This window comes from Pseudopipra pipra, chromosome 2, assembly GCF_036250125.1.
Source record: "Pseudopipra pipra isolate bDixPip1 chromosome 2, bDixPip1.hap1, whole genome shotgun sequence".
NCBI classification, from domain to species: Eukaryota; Metazoa; Chordata; class Aves; order Passeriformes; family Pipridae; genus Pseudopipra; species Pseudopipra pipra.
In genome coordinates, this window is record NC_087550.1 from 44,703,914 (window position 1) to 44,726,237 (window position 22,324).

Sequence of the window (22,324 nt, forward strand, 5' to 3'; positions counted from 1 at the left end):
TTTATTTTTATATAACTGTATTATATTCTTTATAATTCAGCGTTGGATTTCAGTTGCAGAGAAGGTGGGTTGGCTGGTTAAATAACCTCTGTCTGCAGAGTGTGGGGTTGTGCACCTGCTTCTGTCTCAGGTTGTTTTGAAAAACCCATTATTATAAGATCAGATTTCTCCATTATCTCTGCTTAACCTGTGAGTAGGCTCAGGAGTATAATCTGCTTCTGCACCCAAGAAGCTTACTCAGAACAAGGTGCACACAAAAAATCCTCTGATCCTGTGAGAACTGCAGTCTGCACAGAAGATAGCTGGGGAATAAGATAAAAGGATAGGGGAGTATCTGAGTGGGACACACACTGCCCTGCTTGCGTGGAAAATGGAAGTTCAAATCCCTGTTCTGTTTGGTACTGAGCCACACTAAGAACTGCTCCTGTGCTGACACACAGATGTCAACTGAGTGTATCAACCACCTCAGGCTTTTAGGGTCCCCTAAGCTTGTCTAAATCTCTCACATACGCGTATATATGTATACACACTCACAATGAATAAATGTATGTGTGTAGATAGTACTATCATACACCTGTATATAATACATATATATAGTACATATGTACATATTTTTTATATGTACACTGCTTATTCACACTGACTTGCTCTTGAGTTCATTGGGGAATCTACAAATCCTTGCTGAAGACAAAATGGGATTTGAACAGTTTCCTGCTTCACATACTGTTGGGGTTGTGGGAGATAGTGTTGTTTTATTTCAGGGTTGCATTTCCTGCTCTGCTTCCCCATTCCTTTGCTTCTGGGTTAGAGAGATAGAAGAATGGGGAGATGATAATACAGACCCAAGGTACCTATTTCCAGTAGTGTGTCTAGAGCACATTCAGGCATGAAGCACTTTGTACATGACATGAAGGTTTGTGGAACCTGCACTGTGATGATTTGCACTTGGATTTCTGTGCTCAGGTCTTTGTTAGGCACTGGAGACTCCTCCCCAAGCGCTGTGGTGGGGAGGCAGTTTATGCCAGGTGGGCCGAGAGGTCTGTAGGATGCTGGACTGCTTTGTGATAGTTACTGTGCTAAGTCCTTACTGTGCTAAGGCCTGGGCCTGCCTGCCAGAGGAATTGTTCAGTCTGATGCTGGCATTTTACCACAGAGCAGGGAGTCTGATCCCAGTTTCCACACCGTAAACCTACTGCATGAACCATTCAGCAGTCTATCCTTACATCCTTACTGAAAGTTGAGCTTGACAGGTGGATAAACACTTCTCTTTTTTGTTGTAGATTGCGTCACATACCTTACTGTCTCCTGAAGTACCCTGTTCAGGCAGTACGAGTTCTCTTGGCTGGATTTAAACCTGCTTCAGATGACAAAAACACGAAAAGAATTCCTTATTCCCCAGAGTGGAGCCTGAATGCATTGTGGGCTATGGTGGACTGCGTGGAAGGAAAACGTCTCTCTGCTTCCATACTTGTGAGAATCACTTTGTTCTTTTTTCTTTTTTTTTTTCCCCTCCTAGCTCTTGCTCAGCCTAAAATTCTTACTAGCACTCTAATTTTTAAGTATTTATTTTACTGTTTACCCTCATAATTCAAAACTGAGAACCATTTACTTTGGAGGAAGGCTAATGAAGAGAGAAAATGATGTGGTGCTCTTTCTAAACATGCAGTCAAAAAGTTTTTGAGCATTCTTGCTGTTTTAAAACCAGTTTTATTTACTTAAAAACTAAGTACTCTCTGTATATTCACAGTTCCATTTAAGCAGTGAGTATAGCCAGTAAAATAACTTTCAGTATTGGTTAGCTTGAGATTTAAATCTGTTAATGTCAACTCTGTCAACTTTCAGACTCTTTCACCAGAGGTCACCATTTCTTTGTATGGAGATGACAAAAAACTAGTTCATCTGAAACTGATAGAAATGGGACTTGCAGAGTTGGATGAGTGACATGTAAGTACAGTGACTATGAACTACAAATTCATACTATTCTGGAAGGATGATTTCAGAAGTTTAAAGCAAAGTATAAACTGCCAGTAATGTTGACAACTAGAATTTATTTTAAAAAAATCCCTTCTGTCCACTTTCACTCTGTTAATGAAGTACTTAATATAAAACAAAAAGCTGTTAAAAAAATTATTTTACTTACATACTGTTACTGAAACTCACAGTTACAGGTTTAAGAACTAGCAAGTACTGAAACAAAGAGCCCTAAGGTGATACAACATAAAGAGCTTTTGCTGCCAGTAACTGAAGAAGGTAATTTGCAGATGTGTGGCAGAGTGCTCTGCCCATATGATAAAAATTAATTTTATTTTAGGCATTTGATCTCAATGGCAGGTGCCAGTGGTTACTCAGGCAAACATCCATGAATGACATATTGATGTCCATAGATCTAGTCAAACATGGAATATTTTTAATTAAGAGCTTTACACCATGTTATCCATAGAGAACAGCGGAGACTTGGATTTTCAGATTTCTTGGCTGACTCTCTTATCTAGTATTTTTCCCTCCCATTTAATAAGCACTCTTCTAATAGATGTTTACAGATAATGTTCCAAACATCCTTTGATCTTGAAATAGTGAAACTTTATATTCACATCTCAGTCTTTTTTGACCATGGAGTCCTAAGTATTGTTCTGTGATACCCTTTTCACAGGAGTAGGTAGAACTAATGTACAGTGGTAAAGAAGCAGATAAAAAGCTGATGCTAGGCACAGTTGTTCTAGTATCTTGTTAGAAGACTTGAAGGGAAGATGATAGTTCTGTTATTGTGACATAACTCCTCCTTGTGTTTCAGGTTTATTTGATGACAGACATCTCCAGCACCAGTCTAGTATAGGGAGCAAACAGTTTGGGTGGGGGAGCACTACTGTCTTTATTCTGAACCATGTTTGCATTGTTGCTGTTCTCTTGTTTCTGTTGTTACACCTCTTTCACTTCAGAGTTTAGGGAATAAAGTTTGTTCAGCATGCATCTGAGAGCTTGTTTTCCTTTACTGCTACAGTGCGTAAGGTTTGTTTGGATGTCTCTATTGTACTAAATCTTCTACATGCAAAGCTCAGCCCCTTTCAGTCTCCCTGTGGAAAGTTTTGTCTAGATCATGGAGGAAAACACATGCACAATGAAGACTCCACAGCCTCTCCAGGCAACCACTTGCAGTGCCCAGTCACCCTCACAGTAGAAAAGCCTCTTGCTGTTCAGAGGGAGCCTCCTGTGCTCCAGTTTGTGCTCACACACACATATCCTTACACATCTGTATCCTCAAGCTCCCATGAAAGAAGGCAAGGGTACAAAGCTGACTTTAAGCAGTGGTGCCCAGGTGTGCTGTGAAGGCAGCTTACCAGGCTGGACAAGCAGTTCTCACTGCTTCCCCATGAGTACAAAATGGCATAGACAAAGTAAGGACAGAGCTTGCTTTCACTGAGGAGAAAAGGGGGGGGAGCAGAAGGGACAAGGTGAAGAAAGTGAATACCTTCTACTGTGCAAGAGAATGAAATGAAGTTTTCACCATCCACAGAAGTAGAATTGGAGCAGCCAGCCTGGCAGCAACCCTTTTCTAGAGTAAGTACTGCAGAATTTTAAAAGACAAGTCAGCTTAAAAACATCTGTGAGGTGGGAGAACTGGATGAGATGACCTTTGTTAATTTTCTGGTGTTTCTGAGTAGCTTGGAGAATTAACTTGTCCCCCAGTCTCAACCTGTCCTAGCCTTATGAACATAGATGAGCAGTTTATAGAACAGATTTTTGTGGTCTGTGAATGCTGTTGCCTCCTAACTGAGAGATGAAAAAAAAATATTACGAAGGAAAAGGAATAGCCTAAGGCTGACTGAATAGGAGTGCTGCTATTCATTTACTCTTTTAAGTCAAGCAGTAAGTAAACTGACACCCAGGCTCTTAATTCTGGCCACCTGCTGTATTTCACCACAGCAGGAGTTAAAACAGCATGACTTGGATTGAGGAATCTTCTCTTAGATGTCTAAAATAAGGTAATCTACAGCTGTTAGATTTCCTCTGACAGCTGATTTTAAAAAACAGCCTTTAAACCACACATGCCAGAATACTGAATCAATAAACTGCTCCTTAAAAGTTGGAATGGGAAAAAAAACTGGCAAAACTCTGATGTTGTAGCACTCACTTAAAAATAAATTTATTTTGTAAAAACTATAAACACTATATATACACAACAAGCTTAAAGGGTTTTTGCTTCTTGTTTACAGAAATGTACATTATTTTTGCTGATGTCTTAACACTTCAGCAGTTTTGACACTGCCTACAACTTAGTGTCCATGATAATATTTCCATCCTTGTCCTTTACTCTGACTCTCCCAGAGCCATACTTTGTTTCCTGCTGTCCATTCATGTACACAGTCTTGACAGAACCATCTGGGTATTCCCGTCTCTTGAACTGTGATGTATGTAGTTCTCTCTGGCCATTATTGAACTCTATAGTTTTGCTTCCGTCTCTGCATTAAAGGGGAAAAAAAACAACCAATCCTTTGTAAGGATCAGACATAGGCTTAAGATGAATCTCAGAACAGCAATTGTGCAAGCCTAAATGAAGTAAGAATTTTAAGAAATACAGTATTTGTGGAAAAATCTGTTAAATATCATCGCAGCTGGCCATACTCAAAAACCTGTTTCTGCAAAACTGACATGGCTTCTTGTGAGCCTCTTCTGCTCTTTCTCTGCACTAAATCCATTGCTGCAACAATCCAAGAAAAGATTAAAACTGGATGTTTTGAGCACTGTCAGTCAGACCCACTTCCTAGTCCTGTTCTCCTGTGTTTTCTAGAATTACATACAAATCAGAAAAGTCTCCCAGGTCGGGACAATACGCTCAGGCATTCAGGCTTTGTCTCCTCCAGGCTACCAAAAGAAAAGCTCAAAACTCAAGCAGTAAGTACATGTTCACAGTACAGTACATTCAAATGTAAACTGGTAGAACTAGATCTGTCACCATATAGTGCCCCTGTCCCATCCCCAGGCCAGGGGACCCCAGAAGGGAAAGCTTACGGCTGAACACGAACAATGGTACCGTCTGGAAGGATACTTTCTTCTTGTCCATCTGTAAATAAGTTCTTAATAGTTTGATCAGGGAAGGTAATTTCCTTCTTGCCATCAGGATAATGCTTCTCTGAAATATATTTTGAGACAGGATGCTTATTACATAAATACATAGATATCTATGGGCACTAATTCTGACAGGTGGGTTGGATGTCTTCTTTACCTATTTGTCCATTTGAAAACTGCAAGACCTCTAAGCCATCAGAGTATGTAGTATGTGTAGTCTTAGCATCAGCATAATAATAAATCTGCAGAAAACAGTTCAGATTTAACATAACTAGTAAGAAATTTTAAGTACGTGTGTACATGTATTTAGTAAGTGTTTCTTTATATATGTTTAATAAATATTTATTGAAAAAGCCTGAAGATGCAGGATACATACCACTGTTTGATCAGGCATAACCTGCTTCACATCCCCATTGAAGAATGTTATAGTTACAGTCTTTCCATCAGAACCCACTTTTTTCCATGTTCCATTGGGAAAAAATACGAGGTGACAGCCATTTTTCAAAACTTGCTCAACCTAATGAAAACGTTGCAGAGAGGTTAGTATTGAGCCATCATACTTTATGTTGTCATTCATCGTTCATAACAGCTGTCTTCCTGAATTTCAAAGTGCCAAGCTCTTATTTTACCTTTCCATCAGGATAAGTAGTTTCTCTCTCTATCTCTTCACTGCCCATATATGCAGGACCAGATGGTAGTGACACATGAGCTTCGTTAGGAGAGATGTCCTGAGATGACAAAAAAACTAAATCAAGCTTTGTATACATTTTTCCCCAGGCTGACAGGTATTTTAGGAAACAAGGAGCATTGTGGGAGGAAGACAAGTGTGGGAAGGCATAACCACAACCTGGAGTTTAAGCAACTCCTAGTATAATATAAATGGTAAAACAGACTCAGACTCAGCAATAATTGGTTGACCCTGGTCAGCTGTAGTCTGAACTAAAGTGGAATTCAATGGTGTGTTGTAGCATGGTGCTCAGTTTCCTTAAGAGATCCACATTAAGGTATGAAATGATGAAGTTCCATAAAGCCTGAATGTTACCTACAGCAATTAATGTAAGAATTAATTCAACTACTTACAAGATCCTTGCACAGTTGCCCTACATGGAGCATATAAACACCCATCCTTTTTAACTTTCTTAAATGGTAAAACATTTTGCAAAATTCAAAAGAGCAAGAAATTATTAGTTTATTTTCTTTCCCGAGCCAAAGAATAATGCATCTACTAGATATAGGTAAAGCACTCTTCATTGACTAGCCATTTTCTGGTATGACCGTAAAAGTTGAACATAAGAAGGTGAGTCAACAGCCTTATCCATCACCCTCCAGCTACTCATTTAAATACAAATAACATTTTCTTTTAGGCTTTTTCCTCTCCCTTAAAAATCAGGACTTACTACCATAAAAGTCTTAGAAGAATCTTCTAGTGCTGTTATTGTCTCAGAGTTGCTTCTGTCCTTAGCAGGTCCGGATGCAGGTGTTCTAGAAAGTTTTCCTACTCAGATACATGTAACAGTTAAATTGGACACTGAAATTAAAGTATGGTTTAAGTGTTACAATTATATATGAGGTCAAGTTGTACAGGACACCTACATTTCTTAAGTGCAGTAGTAACTGAAAGCAGCATATTTATTAAAAGAATCAGCATGTGCCAGTAAAAGAATCAGTCACTACCCTTGCTTCTTGTGTCAGCAAGAATCTACAACTGAAGAATCATTGCAATAGGCGTAAACACACTTTCTTCTCCTATTTCATCTCTGTAGATTTACACAGGACTCCCTCCCCTCTCCCCAGGAATTTAGACAACATTTTTAGTTACGCCTTGTAATGAATAAAATAAGATTAATACAACCTTTTTAACAGGAACTGATCAGCATACTTTTCCCATGACTCTCCTGTCAAATTACCAAAATAAAAACACCTCCAATTCTGAAACATACTCCTCTAACATGTAACACGATGGTTGGCTGAGCTGTCAGAAGTGTCAAAAAATACCCTGCAGTTACTTTCCATTGATTATTCATTAGGAAGGCAAACAGGCTTTACTCCTAAATGTGAACAACAAATACCTGCTACAGCATTGCCCATATGATTATAGATCCTGATAACAGAAGATTCAGAAGAGACACAGTAGTTCCAATGCTCTCAACACAGTCATGTAGAAGTTAGGAAGAAATTCTTCACTGGGAGGGTGGTGAGACACTGGAACAGGTTGCCCAGAGAAGCTATGGATGCCCTACCCCTGGAAGTGTTCAAGGCCAGGTTGGATGGGGCTTTGAGCAACCTGGTCTAGTGGAAGGTGTCCCTGCCCATGGCCAGACGGTGGAACTAGATGATCTTTGAGGTCCCTTCCAACCCAAACTGTTCTATGATTCTGTGATCTAATCAACAGCTTGGAGAACACAAATGATGAATGCCATTTTGGATTACAGAAAACACCTTCTGCTATGCTCCAGACCACCAAATATGACCAGAAGCATTCTCACTCTGAGATTGGTCTCATCACAGCTTTCTCCAGAATCCTACCCTATGTTCAAGCCCATTACTAGTTTTGAGGTGGTGATGCACTCCACAAAGCAAAAATTCAGATTAGTTTTAAAGACTTAACAGAATTCTCTGATCAGAAAAACATTTTTACCTTTTGCCTGTGAATAACTTTTGCCATTCATTTTGCTGCACTTCTGTACTGGAAGAAGCAGAGATGCAGTTTGACTTTTGGAGCCTCTATTTGGTAGACACTAAAAGAAAGGGAGTATCTGTGGTTTATGTGACATAAAACTGTTCATACAGCATCAACAAAATTTATTGACCATATGACATGAAAGTCAGTGGAAGCTTTTTTCACCAACTATACATTTTTGAGACTTGGTCAGCAGAAACGCTTATGTGATGTAGCCCAAGATGCACTTTGGAGCTCTTCCTCCATCTGCTCCCTCACTACCAACAACTACGGAATGTTAATTTGGTGCAAGCAATCCAGAATAATAGTTACAGTTAAAAAACTGCTTTAATATAACTGCTTTAGACAGTTGTGAACTCCCTGCTTTTTGTGGTTGATCCTTAAGGGGCAGAAGGTCACAGGTTAGACCCCACCAATGATTTTTCTCTTATAACTGCATAATTTTGAATTTCTAAGATGAGTTCCTCAACGAAAGGGATGTTGCACATTGTGAACATTCACATCTGGAAAGAATGTGACATTAGCAAAATTCTCTGTCACCACTACTGTAGTCCCCACATTAGTAAATTAAACAGCTAAGTTGTAGCTATTGGAATCCAAGTATATGACACAAAACCCATGATATATGTAAAACACACACAGATATATGTAAAACACCAAAATTAATAACGTACAGATTCTGCTCTTTTTAAAGCCATCGCAGAGTTTTCTATTTTCCTCTTGCTTCCAGCAGCTTCTGTTTTCTTCCAGGCTTCTAGACGGAACTTCTCCATAATTTTGACTTCTTCTTTTAGCTCCAAATTCTCATTTACTAAAGCTTCTATTTGATCTTTCAGGCGCCGATGGGTAGTTGACCATTTTGCCTCTTTTCGTTTTAAATCTTCCTGTAACTCTGCAATCTGTTGTTTTAAAGCCTTAGAAAAATGCACATTTAAAAATTAAAGAGCTTTCATTTTTTAATATATCAAAATATTTTTTTAATTTCTAATAGAAATACAAGCACACAAAAAAGGCACAAGAGTGGCAAAAAAGTAAGGTTAACTTAGTAGTGCAGAGGGTGAAAGACAGAAGTTTTCTTCCCTGAAAGAGATTTACTTTAGACTACCAACTTTATAAGCTCAACTTCTATCACAGTAATTGTTTTTATTGCTCTCTTGGCATCCTTTACACTTAATAGATTGGCCAGTACAAATACACTTGAGACAAACATTAAATCATTAAGGCTACCCTTGACAGGGCCCTTCAAAAATCTTGGCACAGGAAAAACAAGGGAGGACACAGTAACACAAAACACACGTAAATCTGCACAGCCAGTTCAGTCTTTTGAAGTAAGGAAAATGTGTAGGGAAGGACGAGGGAAATCCCTGTGTGGTGCTTAATGTGACTTGTCTGTACATCTCATACGTGATACATCCTGACAAGGAAGGAACAAACAATCTGATACCAGAAGATGAAAAATGAAACTCTAAAAATTGTAGAAGATTACTACATCAACTGTACAACAGTTAGAATAAAACTGTGCAGTTCTACTTTGCATTTTGATCCACTACCATGAATAAAAACTTACAACTTAATATTTTAACTCTGGTAATTTTGTTTCAAAATTGAAGATCATTCTATCACAGTCACGAGCAGTTTTTACTATGGAAATGTGACAAAAAGATTTGCTTGTTAGGAGTTTTTGCCTTAAAAACCATCAAACAACCTTGTGAAGACTGTAGTTTTCTTCCTCAATTAGAATGATTTAGATTGGAAAAAGCCTTCAAGATCATGGAATCCAACTGTAAACCCAGCACTGCCAAGTCCACCACTAACCCATATCTGCTACCAGTTCCCATCTTGGAATCACTTGTAAACTTTCAACTAAGTTACAACATAGTTGTTGACTGCCTTTAATTGAATTTCCATGTTCCTGTGTGGACTAGAAGAATAATACGTTCTTATACCTGAATTTCATCACGTTCTTTTTTATCTGGAATTGCTCTAGCTTCTGCAGTATATTTTTCAAAAACTTTGCGCTCCTTTTGCAGTTTTTTCATTTCCTTTTTTTTATATTCTTCTATTTCAGCCAGTTCTTGGGCTTTCTGCTGCTCAAAGTCTGCAATTTCTTTCCTATAATTATGAAACAAAGTTGTTGTTTTAGCCCAAATCTACTTCAAATCTGAATTTTAAGAAAAAAAATGAAGACTCAGTATTTTGTGGTCATTGATTCCAACCCAACATCTATTACCTCCAGGAAGACTTACCTATAAATGGTATTACTTATTTAAGGAGTAAGAATTATCACACAGTGTTTGGAGTCCAACAATTTATATTTTTATATCTTCTAGTCACAAAAGTTATCCTGAATTTAGAAAAGATTTGGCTAAATATTCCATTCCTCTAAAAGTACCAGGGAAAAGAATCTGCCAGTAGCAGAAGGTCACAAATCAAACATCAGCCAAAGACACAATACTGTTTCCAAACAAAAATGGCTGTGGTAGGAACAGGTGTGCCACATTTAAGTCATCAGAGGCAATTATTCTACTCTGTATGTTGCTTATAAATGCCCCAGTACAAATTAAAAGATTCTCAGTTTGTACAAACATCCAATCCAAAGCAAAAGCATCAGTCATGTTAGTGTGAAGATCAGTTCTGCAAGACCAGTTTAGGACTGTGTTATCCCTCAGAACAAAAGTACACAAATTCTCTCAAGTATAACTTTTAATGGTAACATATTAACCTAGCAGAGATTCTTAATACTATAATTTCTGTCTAAGTCTCTTGACCAATCTCCACTGTAACTGATACACATGAATTGTTTACCTGTGCTGTTGGTAACTGAACATCGTGACACTCTGCAACATACTGTGTAAGTGAATGCAACCAAAATGTTTCATTTAAAAATTACCTGATATTTGCCAAGGCCTGCTCTCTTTCTTCACGGAGTTTACTTAGAGTTGTGTTTTCAGCTCGGAATCTCTCTATTTCAGTTTCCAATTCAGTGAGTCTCTCTCTCAGTAGCTGGGATGGAACAGTATTTCCTGTCAAAGCACAGCCAGATGCACGTTATCTAAGCAGCATCCGTAAGACTGAAGAAAACAATTATTACATACCAGCTTAAAAATTGTAAAAAAAAAATAAAAATATTTTAGAGACAGTAGTAACATTGTAAACTCTTCTACTATTCAAATAACACAGAAGTTAACGTTTTAGAGCATTCTGTACTATTTACTGAAGTACCTCAAATATTGAGTAGATCTATCATCCCTGTACAGTACTTTTAAGTATTGATTACATCGGTCATCTTCATAGAACTAACATATATTTGGAACTGGATGTGAAGGGCTTCACATCAAACCAGAGAGATAAAATGAAGGCATAAGAGTATAATGAATGTACATACACATTTACCATGTACATGTACATACTATATATATGCACCAGTATGAAGGCATATCAAATAGGAAAGTTTACGGTTATAAGTTTTTTCAAGTTTTACTTACAACAATGTCTGCTCACACTCAACACTGATGTGAAATCTCTTGCAGAGGCTGATAATAGGAAGGGTTTTTGTGGGCTTTTTTGCCATCCCAGTTTGCTGTTCAGTCCCTACTTAACAATCCCAGGGTTATAATAGTCTGAGTATGCAACATAAGAGCCTAAATATTGATGTTGCAGTGTAGATAGTTACCTTGTTCATCCTTAAATACTCTCAAATTCTGTAAAAAAACCCCTACCCCTCTTCCTGCAAACATCTAGCAGGTACCTTTAAACAACCCTACACAATCCATTCTCCAGAAAACAATAAGTAGAAGTAGCAGCTTTCCTATGAATCACAGAATATTCTGAGTTGGAAGGGACCCACAAGGATCATTGAGTCCAACTCCTGGCCCTGCACAGGACAATCCAAAAAATCACACCATGTTCCTGAGAGCACTGTCCAAACATTTCTTGAACTTTGTCAGGCTTGGTGCTGTGACCATTTCCATGCGGAGCCTGTTCCAGTGCCCCACAACCCTCTGGGTGAAGAACCTATTCCCAGTATCCAACCTAAACCTCCCCTGACACAACTTCAAGGCCATTCCCTTGGGTTCTATCACTGGTCACTGCAGAGAAGACATCAGTGCCTCTCACAAGGAAGTTGTAGACAACAATGAGGTCTCTCCCCAGTCTCCTCCAGGCTGAACAGACCAAGTGACCTCAGCCGCTCCTCATACGGCTTCCCTTCAGTGCCCTTCACCATCTTTGTTGCTCTCCTTTGGACACTCTCTAATAGCTTGTGTTGCGGTGCCCCAAACTGCACACAATATTCAAGGTGAGGCTGCCCCAGTGCAGAGCAGAGCGGGACAATCCCCTCCCTCAACCAGCTGGCGATGCTTTGCCTGATGCCCCCCAGGACAGGGTTGGCCCTCCTGGCTGCCAGGGCACTGCTGACTCATATTCAGCTTGCTGTCAACCAGCACCCCCAGGTCCCTTTTTGCAGCACTGCTTTCCAGCATCTCATTCCCCAGTCTGTACGAACATCCAGGGTTGCCCCATCCCAGGTACAGAATCCGGCACTTGCCCTTGTTAAAATTCATACAGTTGGTGATTGCCCAGTCCTCTGATTTGTTGAGGTCTCTCAGCAGGGCCTCCCTGCCTTCGAGGGAATCAACAGTTCCTGCCAATTTAGTATCATTGGCAAATTTACTCAGTGTACCTGCAAGTCCTATGTCCAAGTAATTTATGAAGATGTTGAAGAGCACAGCACCTAAGATGGAGCCCTGTAGAACCCCATTGGTGAGAGGTCTCCAGTCTGATGTCACCCCATTCACTATTACCCTTTGTGCCTGTCTCATAAGCCAATTGCTCACCCATGACATGACATGTTTATCCAGCTGTGTGCTGGACATTTTGTCCAGAAGGATACTGGGAGAGATGGTATCAAAAGCTTTTCTGAAATCCAAAAAGATTACATCAACTGGCTTATCATAAAAACCTAAACAAAATCCTAAACATTCACTGGAGCAGCATTTGAAACCAAGATCACAACCTTACAGACCGAAGATTTAAATAGGAGGCTGCGCCTTCATGCTTTCACTGAACAATTCCATGTTTTATGATAGCAGAAACACAACAGCTTCAACAGGAAGTTTTAGAGGCAGTCCTCCACAGACTGTAACCATACAGATGAAATCAACTTGGGCAAAGCAAAGAAATGAATCCACATTTCCCATATTCCACATGAATTCTCTAGATACTATACTACACTTTGATAATATGGACAGGGCTGCCACTTCCTTGTATTTTATAAGAGGAACAAGCTAACCTAGCAGTGCATAGCATTAACCTACTGTAGTGTAAATGCACACTGTAGTGGAAAGGGAGGTACCACTTCGTTTTTGGCTTGCCTTTGACACTTTCCTTGATTCAGAAACAGTGATCAAGCAGCTCCAGATCAAGTTACTTCAATGAGCTGATCTGACAAAAAAATAGCCTCCAGAGGGGGAAAAAAGAAAAACTAAATAATAAAATAAAAATAAAATGTTTTCACAAATTATAGTCATTCTGCAATCTGCATAATCATCAGACCTGGCATCAGACATGCAACCAGAGATGTAAGGGGAGAATAGGGCCATTCCCTGCAGCAGAAGTCTGTACTTACACCCTTTGGTGCAATGTCAGGTTGCAGCTTAAGCGCTAGAAGGAAAGACTTGTAATATATGTCCTCTTCAACATTTCCTACCAGTTGCTGCTCTCTCACCTCCTGGATCCTGTTCCACATTCGATTTGGTTTCACGTTCCAAGTGACAGCCTGCCTTCTGTTTCGGTTTCAGTGAAGGAAACAGTTTCATCATCAGGTTTGATACAGGAGGTCCATTTGAATCACTCTCCACTGCAGGCTCTTTGGACATTTCATCTGCTTTCTTTGAGGCAACTTTTCTCTTTATTGCTTTATCTGGGACAGGTGAATCATTCTGTCTGGGAAAGTCCATCTGCGAAGGTATTTTAGTGTATTTTTCAGGTAAATCACTGCTAACATAATTTTCATCAAGATCACTCCATGTTCTTTCATCATCAAATTCAAACTTACTCCTCCTTAAACATGACACACTTCTGTGATCGTCTGTAGCTCTTCTAATCTTTTGCTTTGACAGTGCACTGCAATCTTTGTCTGACAAGCCAAGGTCAGCATCTCCATTTATGCTTTCTTTGCTGATGTCTGTAACAGAACTTTCACAATCAAAAAATTCCGGATCACTTTCTCTATGGTTCACAAAGGATGTCTTAGCATCCTTGTTGTCATGCTTCAATGTGGCCTCAAATCTACTCTCAGAATCTGTAGTAGTATCGCCGCTGCCCTCATCTTCATTTACAATCCAGTGATTACTTTTTAAAGCAGGAACTGTCTTCACAGAAGAAGCTGAAAATATTACATTGTCTGTTTTATTCAATGGATCCTTCATTCTAGAATCTGCTCCTGAATTTGAGACTGAGTGCATAACTGGGCTATTATGTATATTTTCCTGTGCTATGCAGTCTGCCCTTTCATTTTTCTCATTTGTGAGTTCGACAGCCAGCACCTTTACTTGCTGCTGTTTTGCCTTTATAGGGGTAGAAGACATTCTACGGCCTTTTAAAGTTTGCAGATCTCGATCCAAGACCCTTTGCACAAATGAGGAATTACTTGAGAAAGATAATTCATCTGCAGCTTGTTCTAGAAACAAAAACTCATCTAATTCTAGAGTCTCTTTTTCTTTTTCTTTTTCCCAGTTCTCCAGCTTATTCTGAAATGAAATTTCAAAAGATAGTTCTGAATCTTTTACAGGGTGACCTATAGTACGTTTAGAATTAGAGAAGGCACTGGCCAGCTCTTGAGACAACTGAGACTTTTCTGTGCCAGGCAATTTGTCTTTGATTTTGCCAGTATTAGACTTAGCAAATTCTACTCTGTTCTCTTTATTTTCTGTTTTGTTATTAATTTCTGATGCGTAATAATCTCTCATCTGTCCATCATAATTTTTTCCTGATTGCATTTTTGTTTCTAATGGCAAGATATTTTCTCCATTGTGATTCCTGAGTACCACCATCTTCTGAATAGGGCAATGTTTTGCTTTATTGGGGTGGTTGTATTTTTTACACGGTGCAAAAGGATTTTCAGAAACCAGTTCTTTGCCAGGAGGCATAGTTTTCTTCTGTGTTTGTGATCTGTCCACTTTAATAACATTTCTGTCATCTGAAGCCCTTAGTTGAAGTTTTGAGGTGTTTTCTCCGAGTTTTGTAATTTTAGATTTGGCATTAGTGAATCTTGTTAAGCCTTCTCCTCTTTTCAGGAAGGGTCTTTTGGTCACTGGTTTTTGAACAGTTGATCCATTTGTCTCCTGAAAATGAGTAAAGAAAAGTAAACCACAAAATGTTAAAAAGCTCCTCACACAGTATGAAGATTTCTTCAAATAAACCTCACATTAGAGTAGGAATTTAGATGGTACATTTCTACCGGATTTCTAAAGACTTAAACAAGTGGAGTATTTGACACTTACTGTTTTATTTTTAGGAATCCAACATGTTAGATTTCAATACCAGCATGTACCCTTTACATTTTTAAGCACCTATCACATCTTGACACAAAACAGGAAGAAGAATAAAGTTTTTAAAAATATTAATAAATAACCTGCAACTTCTGGTTTTGCTCCAGACGCTGCTCTTCTAGTTGTATCTGTTCTTCCAAGAATTCTTCAAAGGTCTGTTTCTTCTCATGTATTGCAGCTTTAATAGGTCTAGTGTAATTAAAGAAAAAATAGTGTAATTGTATAAAAGATGACAAATCATGAGGTGTTTCAGTCATTAGGTTAATCTGAGAAATGCATTTTAGCACTACATGTTTATCTTTTGAGAAACAGTTTATCAAACCCCTGCAACATTTAATACACATATATAAAATATATTGTATGCAGGTTTTGGGTTTCTTTCACTTTTCCTCTCTCTACAGGTCTGCAGGTCCCTGTCAGGACCCTGCTCCAGCATGGGCCTCCCACGGGGTCACAGCCTCCTCCAGTTATCCACCTGCTCCAGCATGGTTCTCCTCCACAGGCTGTAGGTGGATCTCTGCACCCCTGTGGACCTCCATGGGCTGCAGGGGCACAGCTGCTGCACCATTGTCTTTACCACGGGCTGCAGGGGAACCTCAACTCTGGTGCCTGGAGCACCTCCTGCCCCTCCTTCTCCACTGGCCCTGGTGTTCATACTGTTGTTCACATGTTCTCCACTCTTCTCTGGCCGCAATTTCATTTGCACAGTAACTTTTTATTTCTTCTTAAGTATATTATCACAGAGGTGTCACTGTCATCCTTGATGGGCTCAGCCTTGGCCAGTGGCAGGTCCATCCTGGAGCCAGATGGCATTGGTTCTACCAGACATAGGGGAAGCTTCCAGCAGCTTCTCACAGAAGCCACCCCTTAGCCCCCCACTACCAAAACCTGGCCACATACATGAGAAGGCTTCTGCCACAAGCACTGTCATTAGTTCTTAGCCATATACAGACATTTCACAGAATCACAAAATGGTTTGAGTTGGAAAGGACCTTAAAGATCATTCAGTTCCAACCCCCTGCCATGGGCAGAGACACTTTTCACTACACCAGGTTGCTCAGGGCTCCATCCAAACTGGCATTTAACATTTTAAACAATCTTAACTCCTGACTAAAAAGTCACAGTCACACTCCTCCTTCATGTTACTACTTTCAGCACCTAACAGTGGATAGGAGGTTGTAATAAACTGGGAACAATAATTATAACTGCTTATATACTGAGCTATACTAAAACATGCTTCTAAGCTGGCATTACCCCAGGTTGCACACACACCTCTTCCTCCAATACACAACATCACATCTTTTACAGCACAAGCAATTTCAAGCAAGAGCCCTTCTTATTACAGGTCACCACAGTATCCAGAAAAATTGAATCCTTGGTTGAGAAAGCTACATAAATTGCAAGTATCACATCTTCTAATCAGGACTCAGAATTCAACCAAACTTGTGTTATTGATAAGAACTGGGTAAGCGTGGTCTGAATTACCTTTCCTCTGTATTAGTCCGCAAATGTTCACCTCCGCTGGAATTTTCAGAGAGATCTGCAATTCCCACACATAAAGAATCAATGTGATTATCTTCACTCTCCATTAATAGTTCCATCTTTTTTTCTGGACACCACATGTTTTTTCCTATGAAAGTAACAGAATTTTCTTTTTGTCCCAACAACAAATCAGTTTTCAGCACATACTTTAACCAGCATTCAGGTCAGATTAAAACCAGAAGGGAGCTTCATGGCAATGTCATCTTAATTCCTACACAAAATAGTCCTAAGATTTCCCCAAATTAATTTTTATTTGAATTTGCACTTTCTTTTTATGGGAACATCCAATTATGCATTAAAAAAATTCCACAGACTTTAAATAATCCATTCTGATTGTTTATCTTCTTTGCTATTGTTAATGTATGGCTTAAAAAAATAAGTGAACAAATTTTGATGTCTGCTCTACTGAAGAGCTCTCTTATCAAGCTTCTGTTTCCCACATATGTATGTATAAATTGAGAAGAATGTGATTTTTGTCTCATACTGCTTTTAACAAAGCTCCCATGGACAACAACGGGAACACTCTGAGGTTTGTAAGCTGTCAGTAAACCAACCAATAAATCAAGTAAACCAACAAAAATCAGAAGATCTTCAAAATAAGCTGTATAAAATTATGCTCAGTAACTACAAGGGGAAAATAACCCACCACCAATTTATCTTTCTATAAATGACTAACCAGTAATGTATTTGTCTTCCTTGTTGTTCAAACAATTTGGCCTTTTCATAGGCACACATGGACCTGGCTTTTCACAGGCAGACACTTCTGAAAGACTGTTCTTCAAAGATGAGGTGCATTCTTTGTTGTTTAACTTTGGTAAAGAATCATTGTCTTGTGTATATGAAGCAACAATCGGAGCATGAGTTCTGTCTTCAAAGATATTCTGATATCCAGATGATGGCAATTGGTGTAAAGTTGTTAAGCCTGATGAATGCCCAGGTCTTACCTTTTGACTTTCAGCTGTTGGAGCATAGCCTTAAAATTAGAAGAAAAAAATGGCTGTGTCATTGTATTTGTATTACAACACTACTGTTCCACAGGAGAAAAGAAATGGCACTGAGGAACAAGATTGATCACCCAGCCTCCATTCTAACATTACTGATCAAGAATAAGTGATTAGGCAATCTTGCTTTTGTTGTCCTAAGATAAGCCCTAAATGAATTGTCTCAGAAAATCATTTAAATCAGGTTGGACTGATACTGCCAAGAGAAGAAAATACCACTGCTCAACTCTAAAAGCTTTTTCCAGCCAAGAACTGTCCCCTCTCTGTGCACACAGCAAACAAGACTGGAAAACTGATACAAGTTACAAGTGTTTGTTTTTAAATACAGATCAGCTTTCTAGTCTAGTTCAGATCATTACCTGAACACCATGTGCATGAACACAAAGACGGGGAACTTCATTTGGCTACACTGCAAGTTTAAAGCATTGGGGCCTCTGGTAGTCTAGTGGTTAGAGTGCAGGACTCGCACCGCTGCGACCCGGGTTCAATTCCCGGCCCCCCGGGCAGCTGGAGCTCGTCAGCCTTGAATGGCAATCCAGCTACGTCCTGGGGACCTCACTGCCACTGTCCAAGCTTTGCTCAGCCCCGGCAGATGAACCTCAGGATTAAAGGGTGGGCTCAGTTCAGCGCACGCTGTGTCTCACCTAAAAAATCCACTGCGCAGGCTCGAAGGGTTTATGACCTTTCCCAAATCTTCGCTTGCGAAGACTGGCCATTAAAAGTTTAAAGCAATCAAAAGTACTGTGAAAAACAGCTAATCAGAAAGGAAAGTAACTTTGTTTTACACATCATAGTGCATATTGATCAAGTTACAGTTACAGTTGGCATTTTATAAAAACAGGACGGTATTCCTTCGACAGCAGCACTCAATTTTTCAGGCACTGAAGCAATGCAACATTTATCTTTGACTAATCAAGTCAAAGATGAAGACTAATCAAATCTTAAGATGAAGAACACAGAATACACTTTAAGATTTTAACTGGAAAATGAGATTAAATTTTTCAGTTTATTCGAAGTACGTCATGTGCTTTTTTTCTCAACTTACCAAGAGCTGCTGTCTGGCCAGATACCATGCTAAGTAGCTTTTGCTGCTCTTCCATTAGCCATTGAAGTTGCTCCATCTGTTGTTTCTTTAGCTGTTCCTGTTTCTGTCGTTGCAATTCCTTCAGCTTTTCAAACAAAAAAATAAATGTATTAGAGGCTAGGTTTATTTAGAATGTGCCACCGGATTAGCAGCATCAAGACAGCAGGTATTTATTGTTTTAAAGATGCTCCATTAGGCCAGTGTAACAGAGAAAATTAAGAATTTTTCTATCTAAGAATACACATGCTATTTCCACTTTGCGCGATTAACAGTTCCACTAGTCTTTAATTGACCAATCTGCAAAAAATAGAAATCAGAACATTCATTTCTACTGCATGGGAAAAACATTTCAATCCTGCTCTTTCAATGTCAACTTCTACTATGCTGTGTTTTTATTAAAGTATTAAATACTTCATAATAATTAAAGCTTTAGAAAAAGTGGATTTTTTTTCTTTCCTCTCTCAAAAGTCTCAGTTACAGTGAACAATACTGATACAAAAGAACAAGAGAGGGGAAAGAGCACTGAGCAACATTAAGACTCATGAAGCTACTTGCAAAAAAAAAAAGAATTAAAATGCTGATTAAATTCAGTAATCCAATCTTCATTTTCTTGTGCAGCAGGAGTCCCTGGCCCTGCCTCAATACCAACTTTGAGGGTCATATGAAGGCAGGGCATTCTGTACGCTACCAAACCACAGCAATGGGTGGTGGTGAGCCTCTGTGTCCATCTTTGTATCTCTCACTCATACATATGTGCTAGTTCCAGCTCCTCCAAAGGAAAGGTCTGATGAATTCCTTCCACAGATCAACAACTGGACCACAACTGTCATTCAACAGGTAAGAAAAAAAAATTCCCTTGAATTTCCCTTGTAGTCCCAGTATAAACAGAAGGCACTATGCAAGTAGAAGTTGTGAGCTAGTGATCAAGATCCAAAGATCACCCAAGGCTCATCTCCATCCCCTTCACTTACTAAATTAATCATACCTGTTCTGATAATAATATCCTCAGAAAACCAAACTGAAAAAAATCTCATGCTGTGACAAGCATCAGATTATTTTTTTGTTAGAGATTGTCAATAACTTAAGATACCAATTAACCAGCTAATATTTGTCATTTAGCCACTGACTGATACTGCTGACAATATTTAAAAAGTGAATAAATATTTTCCTATCATGTAAAATACAGGACAAAACTTTTATAGCACCAAGAAAGTTGTGGAATTCTACTCTAGAGACTCTCTCTCTCTCTCTCTCTCTCTCTCTCAAGTGAACAGACACAGAGATTAGTGCTGATGTAGCTGCTGGCAGAGTGGACAAGGAGGTAAGAGAGTTCTTAATCCTTAACAGTAAGATCTATTAAAGTGCTGCTGAACACTTTCAGCTAACACAATTTGTATCTAGTAATTGGGAAGAGCTATAAGCACACATACAGACACAGCGGATTACCTGACATTCTTGCATTAGAAAAAAAAGGTAAGTAACATCACAGCATTATAATTCCAGATCTTTTTGTCCTGATGTCTTGGATACTTTAGCACATTCAACACTAACAACTCTCTTTATCTAAACGGAACCAGGTATATCAGTGTTCACACCTACTTTGAGAACTAACAAAAGATGTTGCTATAGATACAAGAACATACAACTTAACTACATTGAGAATACTTGTGGTATTACTACCACTGTAATGACCAGCACCCCATTTCCACAGTTTCAAGTGAAGAAACAATGGGACATTGTAAAACTGTGTGCACCTTTAAAGGTAAAATGATTTTGAGAACAATTTAGCTTTAAACTGGAACCCGCACCACCTGGAAACAATGGCAGTTAGACTCTCTGTAACTGCACATCATGAGGAGGACAACAACTTTTATGTGCATGTAACCGTAACTTAGGACTTGCTCTTTAAGCTTGCTGTGGTCTATACATTGCAAGGAGTTTGCTTACTTCCAGACATGACAAATCATCTGCAGGAAAAAACTAAATCTTAATGGGTGTACGTCAAGGAATTCTAGGACTTTTACCTGTTCAAGCCTTTTTAAGAGTGGGTCACTGTTACCGGATTTTTTCTGACCATCCACTTCACCACAGACAAAGTCTGGTTTAGAGCTTTCCACATTACATGCTGCTGCTGGAAAAGATGTTCCAGTGCTGTATTGCTGAAGTGTATGAGAGCTGCCAGACTCTTCACACAGGGAGTCATCACTTACAGAACAGGCGTCTGAAAGATGCAACACTTCGGCAGGTAAAGCTGTGATATTTTCAGGTCCAGGTAACAAATTTTCTTTCTTGAAGTTCAAACCTGTAAAACTAGGATCTAACAAGACTCCAGCACGGGAACTATTGAACATCCAATGTGCAATGAAGTTCTGTTCACCACTCGGATTTTCAACAGTTGGCATCTTGTAAATGGTACTCCACTTTCTTTGCTGATTAGCATTAACATAACAATGTTACGTTATGTAGGGTTAGGACAATATAAATTTCAAAGTTCCAGGTACTTGGTATGGACAGTTATCTACCTAAAAATTAAGCAGATAAACAAAATAAGAAATCTACAATAACAGATTCCCAGTAAGTTACCCTCTTTTAACCAATCTGGTGTATTTATAAAAATACGTCACAATCAATAGAAAGCATTTGGATAAGAAGTAACAAACACTTTCTGTACAGAATATAAACATAATCCAACTCTTAATCGTCTTATTTGAGTGCAGTTGATATAATTTCAAATATTACAATGCTGTGTATAATATTCTCTTCAGTAGTACAGAGAAGGATTCAGAATTTCCTTTAAACACTTGCAACAAAAGAAGACAGGTAATGAGTTGAAAGATTTCCCCCACAGGACATTCATATTAATGCAAAGTTTCAAATATGCCCGTCTAAATACAAACATTTTACTACCTATATTTCAATTCAACTCTATCATTTTTTTGTATTCCTTTGTTTCTCATGGAAACTCTACAACCATGCTGCCTGTTAGCTTCTTTATCCCAAAAACTTACTTTTTTTTTTTTTTTTGTAATCCATCCAAAAGAAAGTTTGAAGACTGCAACATATCCTAAAAGTACCATAAACCATGAATGAATTCAGGTAGGGAGGAGACCCAAAGTGACTTCCTCACTTAGGAAGAAAAAGAGACAGAACTGCTGCCGATGACAGTGTGGCAGCAGGAGCCGGGCCACTTAGCCCTGCTATCTCAAACTAGCCGCAGGGCAAGTAACCCTCTGCTTGTGCATATGGTGTGTCAGGGGAAACACAGAGGAAAGAAGGGGCAGGGGACAAAGGACAGGCAACCACAGCAGCCCAGGCTCAACAGTCCTGGTGATCATGAAATAACTCCATAAAGCTTCCTTGTTCCCAAGGTATCAGTTCATGTCAGCTCTCACTTAAGTTTCCT

General features: G+C 39.1%; 2 protein-coding genes across 12 annotated transcripts in view; one reads left to right on the top strand and one right to left on the bottom strand.

The window, feature by feature from the left end:
• The window catches only part of RNF17 (ring finger protein 17), a 41,702-nt gene extending 38,730 nt beyond the window's left edge, over positions 1–2,972 (top strand). For all 6 annotated transcript variants that reach the window (XM_064645268.1, XM_064645273.1, XM_064645267.1 and 3 more), the window contains 3 exons: positions 1,281–1,470; positions 1,843–1,944; positions 2,792–2,972. In XM_064645268.1, the coding sequence (XP_064501338.1) occupies positions 1,281–1,470; positions 1,843–1,941 (289 nt within the window). In that variant the 3' untranslated portion in view covers positions 1,942–1,944; positions 2,792–2,972. The remainder of the gene's footprint in view (positions 1–1,280; positions 1,471–1,842; positions 1,945–2,791) is intronic.
• Positions 2,973–4,116: 1,144 nt separating this feature from the next.
• On the bottom strand, positions 4,117–21,940 carry CENPJ (centromere protein J). 6 transcript variants are annotated; one of them, XM_064645276.1, is made up of 16 exons: positions 20,946–21,940; positions 18,883–19,006; positions 17,513–17,809; positions 16,780–16,834; positions 15,378–15,483; positions 13,470–15,087; positions 10,635–10,767; positions 9,691–9,856; positions 8,419–8,658; positions 7,703–7,802; positions 6,462–6,559; positions 5,694–5,792; positions 5,441–5,581; positions 5,222–5,306; positions 5,008–5,128; positions 4,117–4,457 (listed from the first exon to the last, which is right to left on the bottom strand). In XM_064645276.1, exons 1-16 carry the CDS (start codon positions 21,321–21,323, stop codon positions 4,265–4,267), a joined length of 3,954 nt encoding a protein of 1,317 aa, XP_064501346.1. In that variant the 5' UTR covers positions 21,324–21,940; the 3' UTR covers positions 4,117–4,264. The 6 variants fall into 6 exon arrangements, with proteins under 6 accessions (XP_064501346.1, XP_064501347.1, XP_064501345.1 ...); XM_064645277.1 differs by having other exon boundaries at positions 5,022–5,128; positions 16,780–16,924; positions 20,946–21,939; XM_064645275.1 differs by having other exon boundaries at positions 6,465–6,559; positions 16,780–16,924; positions 20,946–21,938.
• Positions 21,941–22,324: the final 384 nt, after the last annotated feature.

What these genes read in the sequence shown, in the direction of transcription:
- CENPJ (XM_064645274.1), bottom strand. Translation starts at nt 21,323, where the DNA reads ATGCCAACTGTTGAAAATCCGAGTGGTGAACAGAACTTCATTGCACAT. An exon ending in CAGGCCTTGGCAAATATCAG is followed by an intron (nt 9,857 to 10,634) that starts GTAATTTTTAAA and finishes TCATAATTATAG; the next exon opens with GAAAGAAATTGCAGACTTTG. An exon ending in AAGTTATTCACAGGCAAAAG is followed by an intron (nt 6,560 to 7,702) that starts GTAAAAATGTTT and finishes GTATCTGAGTAG; the next exon opens with GAAAACTTTCTAGAACACCT.